The 18802-nt window shown below is 38.0% G+C and overlaps 1 protein-coding gene across 11 annotated transcripts in view; it reads left to right on the forward strand.

Annotated features, from left to right (window-relative positions):
* Nucleotides 1–18802, forward strand: part of MAST2 (microtubule associated serine/threonine kinase 2) — a 198647-nt gene that overhangs the window by 144317 nt on the left and 35528 nt on the right. For 10 of the 11 annotated variants that reach the window (XM_075037013.1, XM_075037005.1, XM_075037009.1 and 7 more), the window contains 4 exons: nt 1310–1464; nt 10686–10761; nt 12063–12272; nt 18475–18576. In XM_075037013.1, coding sequence (XP_074893114.1) covers nt 1310–1464; nt 10686–10761; nt 12063–12272; nt 18475–18576 — 543 coding nt within the window. The remainder of the gene's footprint in view (nt 1–1309; nt 1465–10685; nt 10762–12062; nt 12273–18474; nt 18577–18802) is intronic. The other variant, XM_075037008.1, reaches the window with a different exon arrangement.

Consider the following 18802-nt stretch of genomic DNA (forward strand, 5'->3'; position numbering starts at 1 on the left):
AGTATTTTCTCTTTGCTGTCAACATTACAAACATGCAGGACTTGGTGAAAAGCCTTGTCAGCATCTGGCTTTCACTGCTTGGCCATACTTCTTAGCTTTCTTTTCCAAAAACCATCAACAGCAAATAAATCTAGAAAAGCATGCTAGGTGAGTTAAAGCTTTGGTCATACGTGTTATATCATGTATAATTCTCTCCTACCAATACCCCTGGTACTAGGATGCAGTGCTTTCCAGTGTGAGTGAGGGTTATTGTAGCAAAAGGAGAAGTTTTCCCACTGGAACAGTGTACATAATTAATTTCATCAGATCAATAAGGAGCATTGGAACTTAGATTAGGATAATGTTTTTAATAAGGCCCACTGGTGCTACTCTGGTTATTCAGCACTTCTTCCCCCTCCCCCTCCCCCCCCCGCTTTGTTTTTAAAGAGGATTTTTAATTTGCCCTTACATAATATATTTTCTTACTTTTGTAAAATGGAAAGGGGCATTGAAAAATCACACAAGAAGAAATGCATTTGTTAGTTGACCTACAGCTTTTTCCCCTGGAACATCCAACATTTGATGTTATTAACACTTCCCACAAATATTTGTTTTAATCTCAGGTTTCTTGAAGTTCAAGGATTAAAACGGTTTCATGTCTATCATTATCACAAGACATGTCATATAAATGCATCAACTACTTTAAAGATGAATAAGCTGTTTATAACAAGAAACTATTAATCTTACAACTCTGCAAAGTCAGCTACTTTCATTTTATTATTGCCTACTTAGTTAGAGAAGAAGCCTGATGGGTAAAGGAAGGGAGAAGTAAAATCCTGACCATTTACAATAGCAATTTCCAATGAGAGCCAATGATCAGCAAAAACTCTCACGTCTACACAGCTCCATAGCATTCTGCATGCCAGTGAAACTCCTGAGCTAAGAGAGCATGAGGGAAAAGGAAAGAAAGTTGCTCACCACTCCAGGAACCTCCTTGTCCTTTCGAGAGTAGCACTGGTACTCACATACCTTCCTTTCTGCCTCCTGATCGTAAATTACCTGCATGATAAGATCTAATGGTTCCAGAATCAGATGCAGTGGTTCCCTGGCCTTCTCCCAAAGTCTTCCTGATCTCACCAGCTCTGTTGTTGTACCTAAGAGTTGGCTTAGCCTAATGAGAACAACAAAGAGAGGCACCTGGTCTGATAAGTAGCTTTCTTTTCCGCTGGAGTGTGCAGTGTCTGGCAGAATCCGTTCCTCTTCCATTCATTAGCTGACCCCTATGCATGCGTTTAGTGCATTTCTTTTCTGTATTTTTTTCTGTACTCAGTCATCATGCTCATCTCAGGAGAAGCTGCACCAGCTGCCCTTTCAGCCCACGGCAGATGAACTTCATTTCCTGACAAAGCATTTCAGTACTGAGAGCATCACTGATGAGGAAGGGCGCCATTCTCCAGCCTTGAGGCCTCGGTCTCGCAGTCTCAGGTGAGCTTTGGGTTGTTTGTTGAATTTTCAAGATGTTGGACACATGTATTGCATTTCTATGTGTGCTTTCCGATCTAAGAATAGTCATTTGTGGTTGTTTTGTTACACGTTTTTGAAATTATTTTAATCAACATTTAACCTACCTCACCTAATCAGAAAGGATTTTTTTTTTTTTTTTTTTTTTTTTTTGATGCTGAAGTTTTGGGTTGCAAAATGGTTATTACAGTCTGCTTTGGTATCTTCACAACAACCCTATGAAAACCTGATGCACAAGCGTCTTGTACTAAATCTATAAAAAATAGATTTCCTTTTAGTGAAGTTTCTTCTCTGAATTTTTCTGCCTTAGTATAAAGAAGTGGTTACAGTCACTGTTAATAACTTTTCCAGCAGTGCTTCTGAAGGGGTATGAAAACTAGATGCTGTGGTTTAACCCCAGCCAGCAACTAAGCATCATGCAGCAGCTCACTCATTCCCTGTCCCATCCAGTGGGATGGGGGAGAGAATCAGGAAAAAAAGTAAAACTTGTGGGTTGAGATAAGAACAGTTTAATAGAACAGAAAGGAAGAAACTGATAATAATAACAATAATAGAATGACAAATATAATAATAAAAGGATAGGAATATACAAAGTGATGCACAATGCAATTGCTCACCACCCGCTGACTGACACCCAGTTAGTTCCCAAGCAGCGATCCACCCCCCCCAGCCCCACTCCCCCCAGTTTATGTACTGGGCATGACATCACACGGTATGGAATAGCCCTTTGGCCAGTTTGGGTCAGCTTGTCCTGGCTATGTCCCCTCCCAGCTTCTTGTGCCCCTCCAGCCTTCTTGCTGGCTGAGCATGAGAAGCTGAAAAATCCTTGACTTAGTATAAATACGACTTAGCGACAACTGAAAACATCAGTGTGTTATCAACATTCTTCTCATACTGAATCCCAAACATAGCACTATACCAGCTACTAGGAAGAAAATGAACTCTATCCCAGCCAAAACTGGGACACTGGAGTAGATGATGTCAAAACCTTAAATAGAATTGCACCCAAGAGCAATTTTGTAATAGTGCTGAAAATATTTCTCCTGCATTAGCAGTTGAATAATTTTTACTGTTGCTTCAGAGGACTGGTTGTTCAAAGATAGCTATCCAGGGGTTATTTCCTTGTGCAGTTGATTTTTCCATACTTAAAAACAGAAGCAACTAGAATTTCATCTTTCACAGAACTACAAAATGACTGAGGTTGGAAAGGACCTCTGGAGGTCATCTTGTCCAAACCCTTGCTTGAGCAGATTGCCTAGGACCATGTCCAGACAGCTTTTGAATATGTCCAAGGACGGAGGTTCCACAAACTCTCTGCGCAGTCTTTCTTGCAGGTCTCTAATGGTTATGTGGAATAAATCCACAAACATTTTGTATCATGGCAAAAGCCTTAAGTTTTGCTATGCATTTTAGTGCTGGACCAAGTGAATGAAAGTCTAGAGATGTGTACCTCTAGATGCAGCATCTTATGAAAGAAAAAGGATTTATACAAGCAGGGGACAGGGAGGTGAAGTCTCCCTTCTGCTTCTCATCTGAGGGTGTCAGAGGTGGATATCGCCTTTAAATTAATGGACAAGATTCAGAAGTTCTGCCAGCTGGAAATACTGAATCAGTGTGCCCAGCTCAGGATCTAGGCCGAGGTTTGTAATAGAAGTGAAATAGGCCAAGATAACAAAAAAACCTATGGTGAGTATCGTATCGTGGCAAAGCTGACCTTTTATGATTATTTGTAATTATTTGTATGTTCTAAACTTCAGTGCAGGCTGCATGGTAATTGCATATGGATCTACTAAGTGTAGTTACACAGTAATCTACAGGAGCAGGTAAGTACCATGGGTAGAAGTACACTTAGCCCGTGATCTCCACAAATTGCCATGTAGTAAAAGGCTAGTTTTATGATTTGTACTAAGTCTCTTTGAACAATAGTCCTACTTCAGTCCTCTTGCTGTCACTCTTAATGCTGACGATCGCTGAGTAGTGTATCTGTAGTAGTACTAATTCTTTATAGATAAGACAACTACTGTAGGTAGACAACACATCACTAAAGTAATTATTGTCCTTTCTAACACAGACATATTACTGTTGGCATAATGAAGTATAAGACACTCTTGCTAATGCAAGAATGATATGAACAATAAAATGAAGAGCCCAATTTTATTTTTTTCCTTGTTAATACGGATTATCAACTTGCTGAGAATTTTACCTCTGTGAGCCAATTTAAAAGCAGAGTTATCATATAGTAGGTTTATACTCTGTGACGAGACTAGATTAATTCAGTGTGTCATATAACTATGTGATTAATCTTCCTCCCCTCTTGAATGCTTTCTCTAGCTGTCTCTGGTTTTCAGTGTGATAATGGCCAGCCTTATTGGTATTCCAAAGCTTAGAATGAAGTAATTTAATTTTTTAAACTTACTGTGCCTGATTTGTTTTTCATTTTACTTATTGCTAGTACTGTGATGGTGTGTGACTCTACAGCACCCTTGCCACTACCAAGCATTCATGCTGGCCCTTGCATCTCAAAGGAAAATTGATATGTCAATCCAACCAATTGGAGCAATGTTTGCAGGAGTAAATACCCACTTTGACAGAGGGTAGCATGTCCTTGTAAACAAACAAGTACTGAAATATGTGAAGACCAGACCTTATTCACTGCACATCTTGCTTATTTGTTTGCCCACATGACAGAGTTAGCTTACTTGGTGGGAGGATATTTTTACTTACTTAAGAAATGAAAAAGTAAAATCTGAGCAGTTAACATGTTGAAAATGAAGCAGGAATTTCCTAAAAATATAATATTTTCATAAGCATTTAATGGTGTTGTTTGATCAGCTCTAATGAAAAGCAGATGAACAAAATACATCAGACGTTTTCCTTAATTGGCGGTCACAGCTTTGTAATTTAGAAGATGGTCTGTTATTTATGACTGATTGTTAACATGTATTCATTTTTCATCCTTTGTGACTGCAGCCTTACATCTCTTTTATGGGAGAGGAACTGGTATTTTGAGATGTCACTGTCAAATGCTGGGACTGTTGTTTTTGAGGGTCTCTAACCCAAGATTTTTTAGAAGTATCAGCTGATCCTTTTATGCTCCTAGATAGACAGTATTGCCTAGATGTAACTTTTGGAAAAATCTACTTCTTTGACTAGAAATTACCATTTTCTTGTACTTAGCTGCAAATGTTCTGTTCATACAGAGCAGTCTTAATGATCAAACTGGATGAAAAAAGTAACAAAGCGTACAGTCATGGAGGGTAGCGTTGGCTGATGTACGCTGACAAGTTGGTACCACCTCCATTGCTTGAGGTATTCTGCCAGGGTGGCTTGAAGATACTCATCGCCTAACTAATCATGCCTTATTTGAAATCCCCCAAATTTCTACACCAAAGAAATGGCACTGGTTCTTTCCCAGCTGCTTTCCTATGCAGGTGGAAGGAGGTAGCCTGAGACCAACGCTGGAAACCAAAAGTGTGACGTGCTTTTGAAGCTGGTTGCTAAAGCCAGGAGACTGTTTTCTCATCCATCTCCAATAGATCCAGTACTCACATGCTAAATGAAAGAACATATTTCCATGTGACCCACCTGTTTTGGTGCTTACAGTGTGTCTTCAGTAGAAGAGAGTATTTCTTTCTTACTTGCTGAAGTAGTTCCTAAATACCATCTCTCAACTGTTTTTTTTTTTTTGTAATGCAACCTTCAAATCCTTCAAGTTATTGGCCAACAGAGAGATGTCCGGCCTACATTCACTTTGTTTAGAACAGTCCTGGGCTTTACCTGAAGATGATCTTTTCTCCTGGGAGTAAAATGCATGGAGAGTGTGAATTCTTGCACTAAACTTGGCATCGTTACTCTCTCTAAGTTAGAGAGATGCTGCCCTCCATCTTTCCCCTGTTCTCTTTCCTTGTCTTCCTTTAGCGGTTGCTAACATGTGGAAATGTGTGGCGAAGTCAGAGATAAAAGCAGAGTTAACTAATAATGACTTCTTCAGGAGCTGCCTTTGTGCAGTCACTCAGCCCACCAATCTGCCCATTTTTCTTGATCTCTTTTTGTATTTCAGGATAATGTTGTCTAGGGAAAAAGCATTAAAGATTGTAGCAGTGAATTTTTATATAGTTGAAGTAGATGAGATCATCCTTAATCAAACATGCTCCTTCATCTCTTTGCTGGGTAGTGCGTTTCAAATGCAATCCTCCAACCTGACTTTTGACGTGCTAGATCCTGCCATTAAGAATATACAGAGACAACTCCTAGAAAATGCCAGTTGTCAAAAAAGACTTCTGAAATAAAATACCCAAGATGGGAAGAAAGAATAGGTGTTGTGAAACCACACCAGTGGCCCACATAGTCCATTTTTATTTTAAAGATTGTTCTTGCAGGTTGTGGAGCTTTCTCATCTCACTGCACTTAAGCGTCAGCTTTAACCACTTGAGTAATCTTGGTGGTTTCATCGCTTCATGCTGCTGCTTTCAGAAAGTGCCGTCCGCTGCAAGCTGCGGAGGAACAGGTGGTGCTCCCTGCAGAGTGGGGATTAATGCAGCCAGGAATTTGCCAGAGAAGCATAATAGTTTTATATTCTGAAGCACAAGGCATCTATTTTCTATGAAAATACATTCTAACTACATTACAGATAATGTTGGTCTCTGTTTTCTCTGTCAAGACAGTGAGTTCTGTGAACCTGGTTTTAAAATGTTCTTCAAAGTGATTGGTTTTAAATTTATTAACTTTTGGTTTCACTCACCATCTTTGTGGTTTTCTATTATGAGGAAAACTGGGTATTCTTATTTGCCCTGTGTACTGCTCCTTACTTTAACTTTCTAGTGTTTTCTGTCTAAAGCAGTTTCAGTCTTCGTTGGCATGCATAAAAAATCCTGAGGTATTGGAAAGAGGTAGTTGCACTCCCTGTGTAAGTCTGTAGAAAGGACTCATTAGTCCTTACTTTAAAAGAGATTGTGATTGAAATGTATTCCCTTTCCCTTAATGCTCTCTCATATATATACATATATTTTTTATTATTATTTATTAACTTATTATTTCTATTTATAAATGTTTAAAAAAACCCCTTACATTCATAAGAATGTCACTCCTAGTATAAAGAAGGGCTGAACTGGAAAACAGTTCAGCGATACAAAACCAATCACAAATAGTGTTTGTCCACAGATTAAACGTCACTGAAGCAACAAACTCAGAAATGACTTTTCAAAGTGCTCAGTGAGAAAGACTCTTTACTGTTCTGTTTCACCGCTTGCCTGTTTGTAAGAAGAAGAAGAAGAATTACTGTATATCCTGCTTTGCCTCGGATTCCCTTTTTTCTAGCAGCACTAGAATAACTGCCCAGTGTGGACTTTCTGTGCTATTTGGTTATGATTATGCAGGAAGAAGGATCCTTGAATAAATACTGAAAAGCAATCTAAAGTTACGCGTTTAATTTTCTACATTATTTCCTCCATGGTATAGATTATTGTAATTCTGTGGGAAACTGTATTTCACTATTATTGTGCATGTTGCATAAATTCAGACTTTAGCAGATAGGTTCTGCTCTACTGAGATCAGTTCTCCTTTGGTCATTGTCCTGTCCAGAAACAGGATTAGGCCCCAAGGTCTAATTGTTGTGGGCTGCGTGAAGCACTTAGTCATATTTGCTCTGAAATTTGATAGACAGATGTAGATTGTCCATATTTGGTTCTGCTTTATTGTCTCTTTTTTCAGGGGAAATTTTCTGACTCACTTCTAGTGTTAATGTAATTTGGATGAGGAAAAAGATTTATATCTTTATTTCTTGGAGGAAGAGGAAGGCCAGTGCTCTCCTCACCTTCAGCAGAAGGTTTAACTTAGTTTCTACTTCATACAACTTTAGCCCTCTAGTTTTAAAATTCTTTACTTTGGCAACTGGCATTTTCTACAAGTTGTCTTTGTATATGCTTAATGGCAGGATCTAACATGTTGAAATGACAGAAAATTAAGGCCTATGGTTTTAATTTTCCTATGGACACTGACTTTGGTAATGTGCTGTAAATACATCCTAATTAAACCTTAATGTACAGGGTAAAAGCAGAGGGGAATACAGTGCTTTTAGGTTCTCTGCTTTTTCTTAATAAATACATCTGTCACAGTGAAGGAAAAATTAGGTATTCATAAACATCTCAGTTTTATTTAGTCACAGTTAAACTAGATTTTGTAAGGTTTAAGTTATTACTATAAATGCTACTCCTTGAAATAGCTGTCTATAAGCTATTTTCACTTTGTAGCATCAAATAAAGACACGTGAGTTTTGACAAGTTGAAGGCTAGAAACCTTTGCAGGAGATAGATGTCACTGAATGTCTACCACCACATCATTTCATAAAGTGGAGGGAGGGTGAAGAAGGGGAAAAGGGAGAGTAGTTTTTCATTCTGCTGTTAAGCTTAAGGGGACAGATATTATTCTTCTAATGTCTGCTCTGCTGAAATGAAAAACTCACTGACAATAATAATTTCTTTGACCTACCTATCTAAACCAAGAAAAGAGAAGCAGCCTGCTTTTTGTCTTAAAATGTTATGCACGTGCATGGTATGTGTCCTCTGTTTTACAGAAAATAATCTGTTCCTTTGTGAGGCTTGAAATGTTAGACTGATTTAGTTCTGTATGTGAAATTTTTGGTACTAAATAGATGTGTTGAAAAGCTGTCATGCCAATAAAATGTATTAAACTCCTTTTTTTCTGGATTTCCTTACGTTCTCCCTTGGTGGCATTCAGTTATCTGCCCAGTCCTGGTTTCTTTTTCACCTGGTTGTGTCTCAAAGGTGCTGTAAAGTAACTAGCAGTGCCTGGCAGCTAGCCTTTGGTTAGTTAGTTATCCATCTATTTCTGTAGTTTCCCAGGCTAAGGATCAACATAAAAAATTATGGTGCAGTATATTATGTTGCAGTCTTGCTGTAGTCAGCTAGACATTTAATTTGACCTGTTATATTGGGCAAATTTTATTTAGAATGACAATTTGAATCTTGATCCAAGGTTTTATCTGGAATTTTTTGGGTGCTCTGTCATTTAGGTGGTAAGAAGTGGCATTAATCAGCTTCCAAAGATGAGAGACAGAACTGCCAATGCCTAAGGAAGCCAAGGGATTATAAGTGTTTACTTTCTTGCCAATCAGTAGACTTTTGTGCAAAGAAATTACTTTGTTTCAGAATCATAAAAACCAAAAGCAAACGCAGTAAATTCCCATGTCATTGTGGCTTTTCTTAAGGAAACACTACATCTGCTGGCAGGACAGCTCAAGTAGCATGATTTTTGCATAGCTCTTAATTTCCTGTATCCATATGAATAAAGTGCCTTGAAAGCAAAAGGCAAAAACCCTCATGTTTTATTGTAGCCCTAAGACAGCAAATACTTAAGCATGCACAAATTTTAGTAGGACTACTTTAGTGTTAAAATGAAGTATGTATGTGCCTCCGTGTTTCTGTAGTTAGTACCAAAGGGCTTATATATCCTTGTCATTATACCTCACTTAAATCACACAGAGAAATAATACATTATAGAAAAAATAAATTCTTCAGTAACTATGTTTTCACCAAGTTCTTCAGCTCCATATGAACTGCCAGTAAACAAGTGTCATGTGTTTGTGTCAGATTGTTTGGTCTTAGAGAAAAAAGGATAAAGATAGCAGGCTGGATGTGTGGGGGAATTTGCTTCTAAGTCTGGAATTTAAATGTTTTTACCCTTCTTTTTATTATGTCATACATTACATATGAATATAAATTTAAGTTTCTTTTTAAAGACAATTTTCCTTGATTAAAAATAGCTATCACCAAGCTAAGGGATATATTTTCTTAAAAAAAAGTTGATGAAAATGTGTTTTTACTTGGTATCCAAAACATCCAAATCAGTTTTTCTCCTTTAACATAAGGATTCAGTGAGAGTTTTAATCTGAAGTGCATTTTCCCAAGCTGAGGGATAAACCTTAATAAAAACAAGACACAATGTAATTCATGGAATTCCAGCGTCAGGCATGAAAAGAGATTGGTATTGCTATATTCCGTGAGCCAGTGAGTTAAATTTTCTTTGAATTGTAAATATATGTTCCCAAAAGAATGTGTTTTCCTTTAAATAGGTTAGCAGCAAGGTAGTAACTGTAATGCATTCCAAGTTTAAAATGCATTTATTCCATTTAGAGATTCATTTCATCCTTCACAAGAAAGTTTAAAATGTTTGAACTCATTCAAGATAAAATTGTATTTTCTGACATAGAAAAATATTTTTAGCAATATCTAGTACTCTTAAAATCATAAAGACAATGATCATGTAAGATGCCAAATAATTGAAGCCCTTGCTTGTCTTGAACATTAGAACAAGGTAGCGAGAGAAATGCGATGCTGTAGGCGATCCTGTAGCTAGGGATTATCTGCATTACCTCACTCTGGCTGTCCTCAGTGGCAGAATGAGTCAGAGCATTGCATACCATCAGATGTGATGAAATGAGATGCAACTCTTCTTTAAAAAAAATACCCAAACAGTAATATAAATGCAGTTTGTCAAGATTTAGTGTCCTGTTTTTTGGTGTGCCTTGAAGTTGCTTGCTAACCTATGCATACATGCATATGCATCCGCGGTGTAATATGCCTCAAGGGAGTGCAGTTTTCAGAAAAGTATTCTGTTCCTATTGCTTGTGGTATTTATATGTAAGATTTAGCTGAATAACACTGCTCCTGCATCCTTCCTGCAGCGTGGTATTCTTCAGACAAAGGAAAGCAACTCATCTCAAGTTCCTTGTTTCCTTTTACTCTGCCTCTTCCTGGCACTAGAGATTCCAGAGATAACAGTGATTTCTTCCTGGGCAGGGCTGCTACCACTGCCTTGGAGGGCAGTAAGAGAACAAGGGAAATAACAGATATACCTGCAGCAAATGCACTGATTTTTTACATGCTTGTATATTAGGGCTTGCATTCACTGAAAATAGGTGAGTTTCTGCCTGAGTTCACGGGAAGGCAGGAGTGTTAGCAGTTTTCAAATGAGTTAAATGTGAGGGCTGTAGATTGCCATTGCTTGCCAGGATTTTCTCTGAAGTTAAGCATCTGCCCATTACTGAAGTGAAGTCAAAGCTTTGGAAGGGCTATAGTCAGTGTGGCAGCATTATGACCAACACTGGGTTTTGAAGGGTTTTGATGTGATATCTGTAAATTATAATGTACTTTCTTTTTTTCCTCTAGCCCGGGTCGCTCCCCAATTTCCTTTGACAGTGAGATAATAATGATGAATCATGTGTACAAAGAAAGGTTTCCAAAGGTAAGGAATCACTTTTTTGAATAATGCATTCAATGAACTTGTGACCAAGCTCAGAATTAATTTGTTGTGCTCATTGGAGAAGGAGCCCAGCTTTTACCTCTGATTTCCAAGCAGTGCAGTTTGCTAAGAGTTTGAAGCTGCCTTCTCTGCTTCACATGCTAATTCTGCAGTAGAAGAAATAGAAAAGCTTTGGGTGTTTCTATATGTACATCATATTTACTGAATTTCTCATGTCTTTTATTGGCATGACAAATGCTCACAGGAATGAGGAGAAGGGCCATGCTCTGGCTGCTCAGTCCATTTATGTTGTTTATGAGGCCAGTGTCTCCATATATTTTTAACTAATCCTTGTCTTTTTCTTTAAATTCTGAATCAGATTAAGGCTGGAAGAGGGATGTTTTGCTTAGTTTCATATATACTTTAAAAAGCTATTTTACAGTAATTTCAAAATATGTTGAATAACATTCTCTCATTATTCCCTTGTATAACTGCATTAAATTTACTTTGTACTGATCCAAACTTCTTTGGGTTTGGTAGGCTTTCCATTTACATATTGAAAATGCAAAGTTTTCTTTTAAAGTCATTCCAAATCATACTGGAGATTTTGGCAAAAACCAAGTTTGCCACTGGGTACCAGAGAAGCAATGAAGACAGATTAGGATTTTCAGAAAAGTCAATCTGAATTCAGTCACACTGAAATGTGCTGAAGTGATCTGCAGTGAAAATAAGTGTGGTTTTTTTTTAAAAAAGTTGAATATTGAAATCTGCGGAATCAAGCTTTGAAAGTTAATATGTCATTGAAACGAGTGTAGAAGATCATGTATCCCAGAACTGTTGATATGGCCATTCCCTCCTGTTCTACCAATAGCAAAAATAGGTGTTTCTGTGGAGACAGGCCATCAGCGCTTATAGTGACAGAAATGCCATGTGTCTATTGCCTGGGGCAATGATTTTCAGGTTCCATGGTCTTGCCTAAAAGTTCTGAAAACTGCCTCGTATCTTACGTCTTTACTCTGGAGACCCAGGGAGGAATACAGCCTCAGGACCAGAGTATTTTTATGGTCGTTTGCATTTTCAGAAAGTGTGTTCCAATTAATTTTTGTTGTTTGCTCATGTGAACATAACTTTTGCCTATAGTATGCTATTTTTATTCTCAGCAAAATGCTATTGCATATTGGAATATTTTTTAAGCCTTGTGCATTTTGGAATTAAGAATATGTTACTTTAGCACTGTACTTGTTTATGTTTAAGTTTTGGGATAGTAAAATTTAAGAATATTTCTGTTTATTCTGTACTCTTAGGCCACGGCGCAGATGGAAGAACGGCTGGCTGAGTTTATTGCCTCTAATGCTCCAGAGAATGTGCTGCAATTAGCAGATGGGGTCCTAAGTTTCATTCATCATCAAGTTATTGAACTGGCCAGAGATTGCCTAGATAAATCACGTGAAGGTCTTATTACTTCTCGGTACTTTTATGAGCTGCAGGAAAACTTGGAGAAACTTCTCCAGGACGTAAGTGCTCTCTGGAAAGTAGAATATATTATTTTGATTGAAACTTTAAACAATAAGCCAGAGCTTTGATTTTAGGAGAGACAATGTGGATTCCAGGGGAAGGGCAGTGGGTGGGGGTGTCAGGAGATCTGAGTTGTTCCAGTCTGCTGTTGATCTACCACAGGTGAATTTGAACAAATCACTTCACCTGTGTACTTCGTTTGTACAGAAGTTAAATATGCATATGAATAAGTCAAAGGCAGTCTTTACCATTTATGAAAATCGGGTTCATCGAGATGAAGGAAATTACTGAACTTTTCTTTCATGTACTTCAAGACTCTGAATGACTTATTAATTACAATAGTGCCTTCGAGGAGTGAAAACACCATAGTTTGTAGTGTTGCTATAAATTTTTCATAAAAGATTTTCTTGAGCTGAACTTAATCCAGTTGCGGGTTTTTTAGTACTTCGATGTGTTTTGTGGTGTTCAAAGCATATGAAAATACACAAGGGGGCACAATTTTAATGCATGCTCAGTATGCTTCAACCACTCATTAAAAATTGCTCTTTTCCTTTAAAATGAAAATAATATTAAATTAACTAAAACTCTTAGAATTTGTGCTGTAGCTGTTGTGAAGAGTCAGTGCTATTACCAGTTGCTGGGTCCAGACCTCCATTTGGGAATGTCTTCCTAATCCTCTGCTTTGATTTAAGGACATAGCAAGCTGAAAACACAGGATTTATAAAGATTGCAGTCTCAGATAACAAATATCACGGAGACAGCTACAAACAGAACACCTGAAATAATGTATTTTCTGTGATGATTTTTAATCTGTTTGGTGAAGATGTGTTTATACGATCAGTGTGCCAACCCACTGGCATGAATTGCACCAGTTTGTGCCCTTTGCCACTCTTTCCAGACATTAGAAAATGGCAGCTGAATAAAAATATTATATTAATATACAATTATTGTATTAAAAAGCTTTGCGAAAGCTGCAGAATCTTCCCTTGTATCAGATGGAATCTTGGGCTACTCCATTTATATGAGTGTGGCTGTAATTTCCCCGGTAGTTGTTATGCATGGGAGAAAATGACTCATGTTTGGTTTTGTGGTGTTCTGCCTGGATGGGGAATATAATTTTGACAGATCAAGGGAGGTAGGGAATATCTTTCGAGGGCCCGTATGGTTGTCTGCCTATGGGATATCAGTAACTACTGTGGATGCATTTAGTAGTAAAAAATGTGTTTCCTGGTAAAAATGGTGTTCTTTGGATGCCGTGCAAGAGTTTGACCATTGATGCCACCATCCAGGGCTGGAGAAACTGCATCTAGTCAAAAGAAACTGTTCAGTACCCGTAGTCTTTAATAGAGAGGAAAACATTTCTGGAGCTTGGAAGTGCAAACTTGCTACTTGCACGTAGCCTTCCTGGGCAGGATAAGCATCACCCAGCTGTTGGTGCTGGGCCCAGCGATGGCTGGCTGCAGGCTGGCGGAGACGCGCAAGCAGTCCTGCGTCTGCAGGGCAGGGCTGGCAGTGAAAAGGGGTGATGGATGCATTTCCTGCAGCCAGGTGAGCACGTCGGTGGGTCCACCTTGTATCTCCAGAGTCTGGAAGGAGGGTATTTGCACGCATCAGCTATGAAATAAGGGATCAGGCCTCTCTGGGTGATGGTTTTGAAGTTGAAAAGATTTCACTAAAAGTGGGCATGTATGCTCGGCAAAATAGCTTACGTTTCAAGGGGCACAAGGAGACTACAGTGTGTTTTACTGCCTCTGATAGCAGATACTTGGAGCTTGAAATTCTCCTACTCCCAGACTTCCCTCCTCGGTGTGTGGACAGTGATTTCTCATACCATAAGGAATTAAGAGAGCAATAAATTGGGTCTGGCCATTTCCAGCCTGCACTTTCAGGCCTGTCTTCTGGTCTGAAGAGGTTAATCAGGATCTTGGAGAAGGCGTAGGTCAGATAAATCTGCTTTTTCCTTTCCTCTCCCCTCCCTCAGAACAAATCCTCAAACCACTCTTCTTAAATGTCCTTTTCCCCTTGATCCTACATGCATTGTACTGCTGCTCCTAAGCACAGGGAAAGATGACATTTAAATTATTAGAGAAAATACAATGGTCATCTCTGCGCTTGTTCAGGAATTGACATTCGGGGCTTTCTTTGACCTCTTCCTCCTTAACATCTTCTGCAGAGCGGGGGTGAGAGAAGGGTCAGCTCTTAAGTTTAATTGATTTACTTTAGGAAGTAAGGTGGGCTAGAGACAACTAAAGGAAAAGCTTAGAGAGACAAGGGAGGCAGAACAGGCTGGGAAGGAAGAGGACAAAGAAATTAAAGACAGCAGAGGAATGCCAAAGACTTGATTCTACATATTTCTCTTTTTTTTTTTTCTTCTGTTCTATCATAGTTCTTTGGCTTTTCTTTTATATTTTAATATTTGAAAGGTACTTGTTTCCCCTTGCTTGTCAGTCTGTGCTTTGCCTTTCAGACTGCATTCTAGAAGGAAATAATTGGGACATTTCAGTCTAAATATATAGAAATTGGTGATAATGTTTCTTTTGGAGGACTCACCTGAAATGTGAGAATTTTGGAGTCAAGTTTAGATTATTCCAAATTTGAGGGCAGGGTCTTTACCTTTGCTTAGCTTGTAAGGTATCATGCAGAGTTACGTACTATATAAATAATACCAGCTGGAAGGTCATCACAAAAGCTCTTCCACTTGGGCAGTTGTATGGTCTGTGCAGTAGGATATATAGTTTTATGGTATATTTTTATAACATAGAAAGATTGGGAAGAAGGTGTATTGGTAAATAAGGAGGTCAGCAGGTTGCGGGAATACTCATGGGTTTTCATACAGTTTTACTGCGAAAGAATGGATTGTCTTGAAATTCTTTTTTAAGGTGTTGATTCTGACATGTGGTAACAAACTAAACTTGCACAGTATTTCAAACCATAGAAAGGAAACTCGATTTAATATGTTGCAGTTTATGTCTACTTTATATTCTAAAGATGTATCTGTAAAACAGAGTAATTGGGTATGTAAATAATGAGCTGTTTAAACATACCAAACCAGAAAGCTTTTAAAAGTTTTTAGATCCTGGCTTTTGTAATAAAATGCCAACAAATCTCGTTAGTTATGGCAAATGAGATCTTTTCCCTTGTTTGGAGCGTGAAATATTGTCTTTCAGCCAGAAAAACCTATTGCTTATTGCATCATTGAAATTAGCCTGAAGTAAAAATGAATTTAAGATATTTTCTTTATTTTGGAAAACATGAACTTGAATGTTACACTTCATACAAGTAATAATATTGAAAAATAATATAAAGCACTTATAAAAAAGAATATATGACATTCAGTTCTTTATCTGTTACCATGGGATGGGCTTAGAGGATGGGATAGGACCTCAGGTTACTGGGGAAAAAAAGGTTATAGTCAGTTACTGCTTGGCTTAATTGATGAAGTAAAGCTAACCAAAAAAAGTTTAATGGCTTTTGCGTAGGTGTAGCCAACTGGTGAGGAAGGTAAAGGATTACAGGTGTTTCTATGCATGGAACAAAAGAAACAGGGGAGAGTATTAGTATTATACTGCGGTGACTGATGCTGCACATTGGTAAATGGATATTCTGATTGGGACTGCTTTCTTGATATGAGCCTGAGCGTAAATTTATTGGTCCTTCGCATTGCAGGTCTATTGTTTTGGTTTCCATCAGTATATTAGCTCAATTACGGCGTTGTGACTTGCATATCCCAGTTATTGGTCCTGCTGAACCCCAGGGGAGGACAGTGATTTTAATTTCATGCCCCAGTAGCTACAGTTAGTGACGGATGGGTCTTTCAGATAAGGGAATCGGTTTGTAAATTACCCGTTGCTACCTCCTGTACACGTGTCACTGGCAATCTGTGTAGGAATGGCGTCAGCCTCTACCCACAACCCCTGTAGCTTCTCCCTCCTCCCCTTGGGAGGTGGAGGGGGGGAAACCCTGAAATGCCACCAGCAACCTTCAGACAAGCGTGTCGTCATTGGGAACTGCTAATTAAATGGCACGCCTTGTACCAAGGCACATGGAAGCGGCAGGCAGTGCTTGGCTATATAACCTTCTGGTTTCCAGATGCTGTCCTTGGGACAGATTGTAAACAAAACGTCTGCAGGGATGTCCAGGCTGTCCTGCACGAGCAGGAAACAAGAAGAGGCAGTTTTACTGAGGATCTTGGAAGAGCAGCGCTGTGCAGAGATGATGGCTGAGTGGCTGTTACAAGTTGTGTTTGATTTTTTGTAATCCTTTTTTTTTTTTTCTTTTGCTTTTCTGTATCATTTGGCAGTCATGGTCTAGCTTCTCATTTTCAAAACAGACACCTGATTAAATTAGTTACAGTTTTAAATTATTTTGCCTGAATTGTCATAGATGAGAAAAGGAGAAAACAAAAGGAATTGATTTAAAAGAATAAGTTTGCTTTAACAGTATAAATGGATGCAAAATGATGAATTATATATTATATTATATTTTTTGCATAATATAACTTATGGGGGGGGGAAATGACTTTCCAATTGCATGGCTCATATTTCAAATAATACAAAGTTGTTGATGTTTTATTTATTCATTTCAACACAGCTAACCCCTGGTGATCTGGAATGGCTTTTCAAATATGAAAGCATTAATTTCTTTCTAGAATTCATATTTTAACTTAGAAGTTTGCATAATGCATTAGGGGACACAGAGTGAATACTAATCATCTTCATTTTGATTATTTTCTATTTTATAATTAGAAAATACCTTTTAGTTAGGAAAAAAAAGGCAACTTATTCCAATGCTTTCAAAATAATCTTCTTTTTAAGGCTCTATAGCCAAGAAGCATCTCTGATATTGTTTTTAGATAATGAACTAGCAGGTACGTTGTTTTCTTCAAGGTTAAAATTCTAGCCCTAGCTTATCAGTGCTGAAGTAGACAATCAACATTTCTTATTCCGACTTATGTCAAAATGAGAAATAATGAACTTCTAAAATTTTTTTTGTTTGGTAGCAAAATATCAGGAATATTTTATTTAAAATGCTGCCTGTATGTTTCTAGCTCTGAATATCTGCTTCCTTGTGTTTTTATTGTTCTTTTAGGTGATCACCAGTGTGATTTGACTTCTCACCCATATATGTCTTTTTCTTAGATGGTGCTAAAGAACAATGCTAAATGAACCTTTTAGTTTATTACTGCTTGCATCCTTGTTGATAAAACATCATTCCTATAAGCAACTGGCTCATTGCCAACATAAGCTCATTGGTTAAGTTCTGGACTTTATATTTGTGGCTGTGCTAAAGCCAAATTTTTAGACCTTGGGGAAAAAATAGCTATACTTTGTTTCAGAGTTTTTACATGTCATTGGAACCATCTTTTTATCACCCTGCAATGAAATTCTATTTTATTTCTGCTTCAGGACTCTTAATGTAACCATTGTGTGCTTGAGCAAAAGAAGAGTAATTTGGGGGGTTTGTTCAAATGTGTCTTTGTGGGGGTTTTGGTTTTTTTTGTTTGTTTGTTTGTTTTTTAAATTATTGCTTTGGTGTGTTTAATGTTACAGAAAGACACGCTCACACACACACACACCCCCCCCCCCTTGAAACTAAGCCTTGAATTTATACTGAAATCTGGTAAAGGGAGTGGACAAGAATAAATTCTCTGAATTAAGTTTCTGTATGCTCTTTGCTTTGCTTGTCTGCTTGATCCTACATAGCACACAATACAATGCTGTAGTTGTTGAGCAGGATTTATAAAATTAAATAAAGAGAAACTAAAGTTTAGTTTTCTTGATGATGAACAGAAGTAGTTCAAATTCTAGCTGGAAGTAAAGCCTAGAAATATATGTGGCTGTTAGTAATTATCTAGACGTCAGTATCGTGTGGAAGGTAAAATTGAAAAAAATCAGTATTCCTCTTTTCATTTTTAAAAATAAAATAAAAACACATCGTATCTAATATAATTGATAGGTGATATAATGCAAATAGAGCCTTTGAAATATCTCTTGCATGATAAAAGGAGTCAGTTGTAATGGAAAAGCTATATGTAACTTGGCATCCTTGAATGAGCTGAGATCATTGCCTGCCCTGACTCAGTCATGCCTTTGGTGCCGAATTATGGTTACTGAACTGGTGATTACTCTGTGTTCAGCATCTGACATATAAAAATGAAGAGTTCACTGCTAGGACCATAAGGTGATGTTCTGCTCTCCACAGGCTCACGAGCGATCCGAGAGCTCCGAGGTTGCCTTCGTTACCCAACTTGTGAAGAAGCTGATGATTATCATTGCACGACCAGCTCGGCTGCTTGAGTGCCTGGTAGGTTCGATCCTCGGGAGAGTGCGTGTGTGATCTAAAGAGTCTGGTGTGTGTTTGAGGAGATAAGGAACATGAAGCCTTCAAGAGAAATCTTTAAATTTTCATTAAAACATTGATGAAAAATGAATCAATATTTTAAGAAAAAGAAGTACTAAGTGTCTTTGCATTAACGTAGAAGTGTCTTTCCAATGGACTGTCAGCTACAACAGCAGCTAAATTATATTTT

Source organism: Buteo buteo, chromosome 10 (genome assembly GCF_964188355.1).
Source record: "Buteo buteo chromosome 10, bButBut1.hap1.1, whole genome shotgun sequence".
NCBI lineage: Eukaryota > Metazoa > Chordata > Aves > Accipitriformes > Accipitridae > Buteo > Buteo buteo.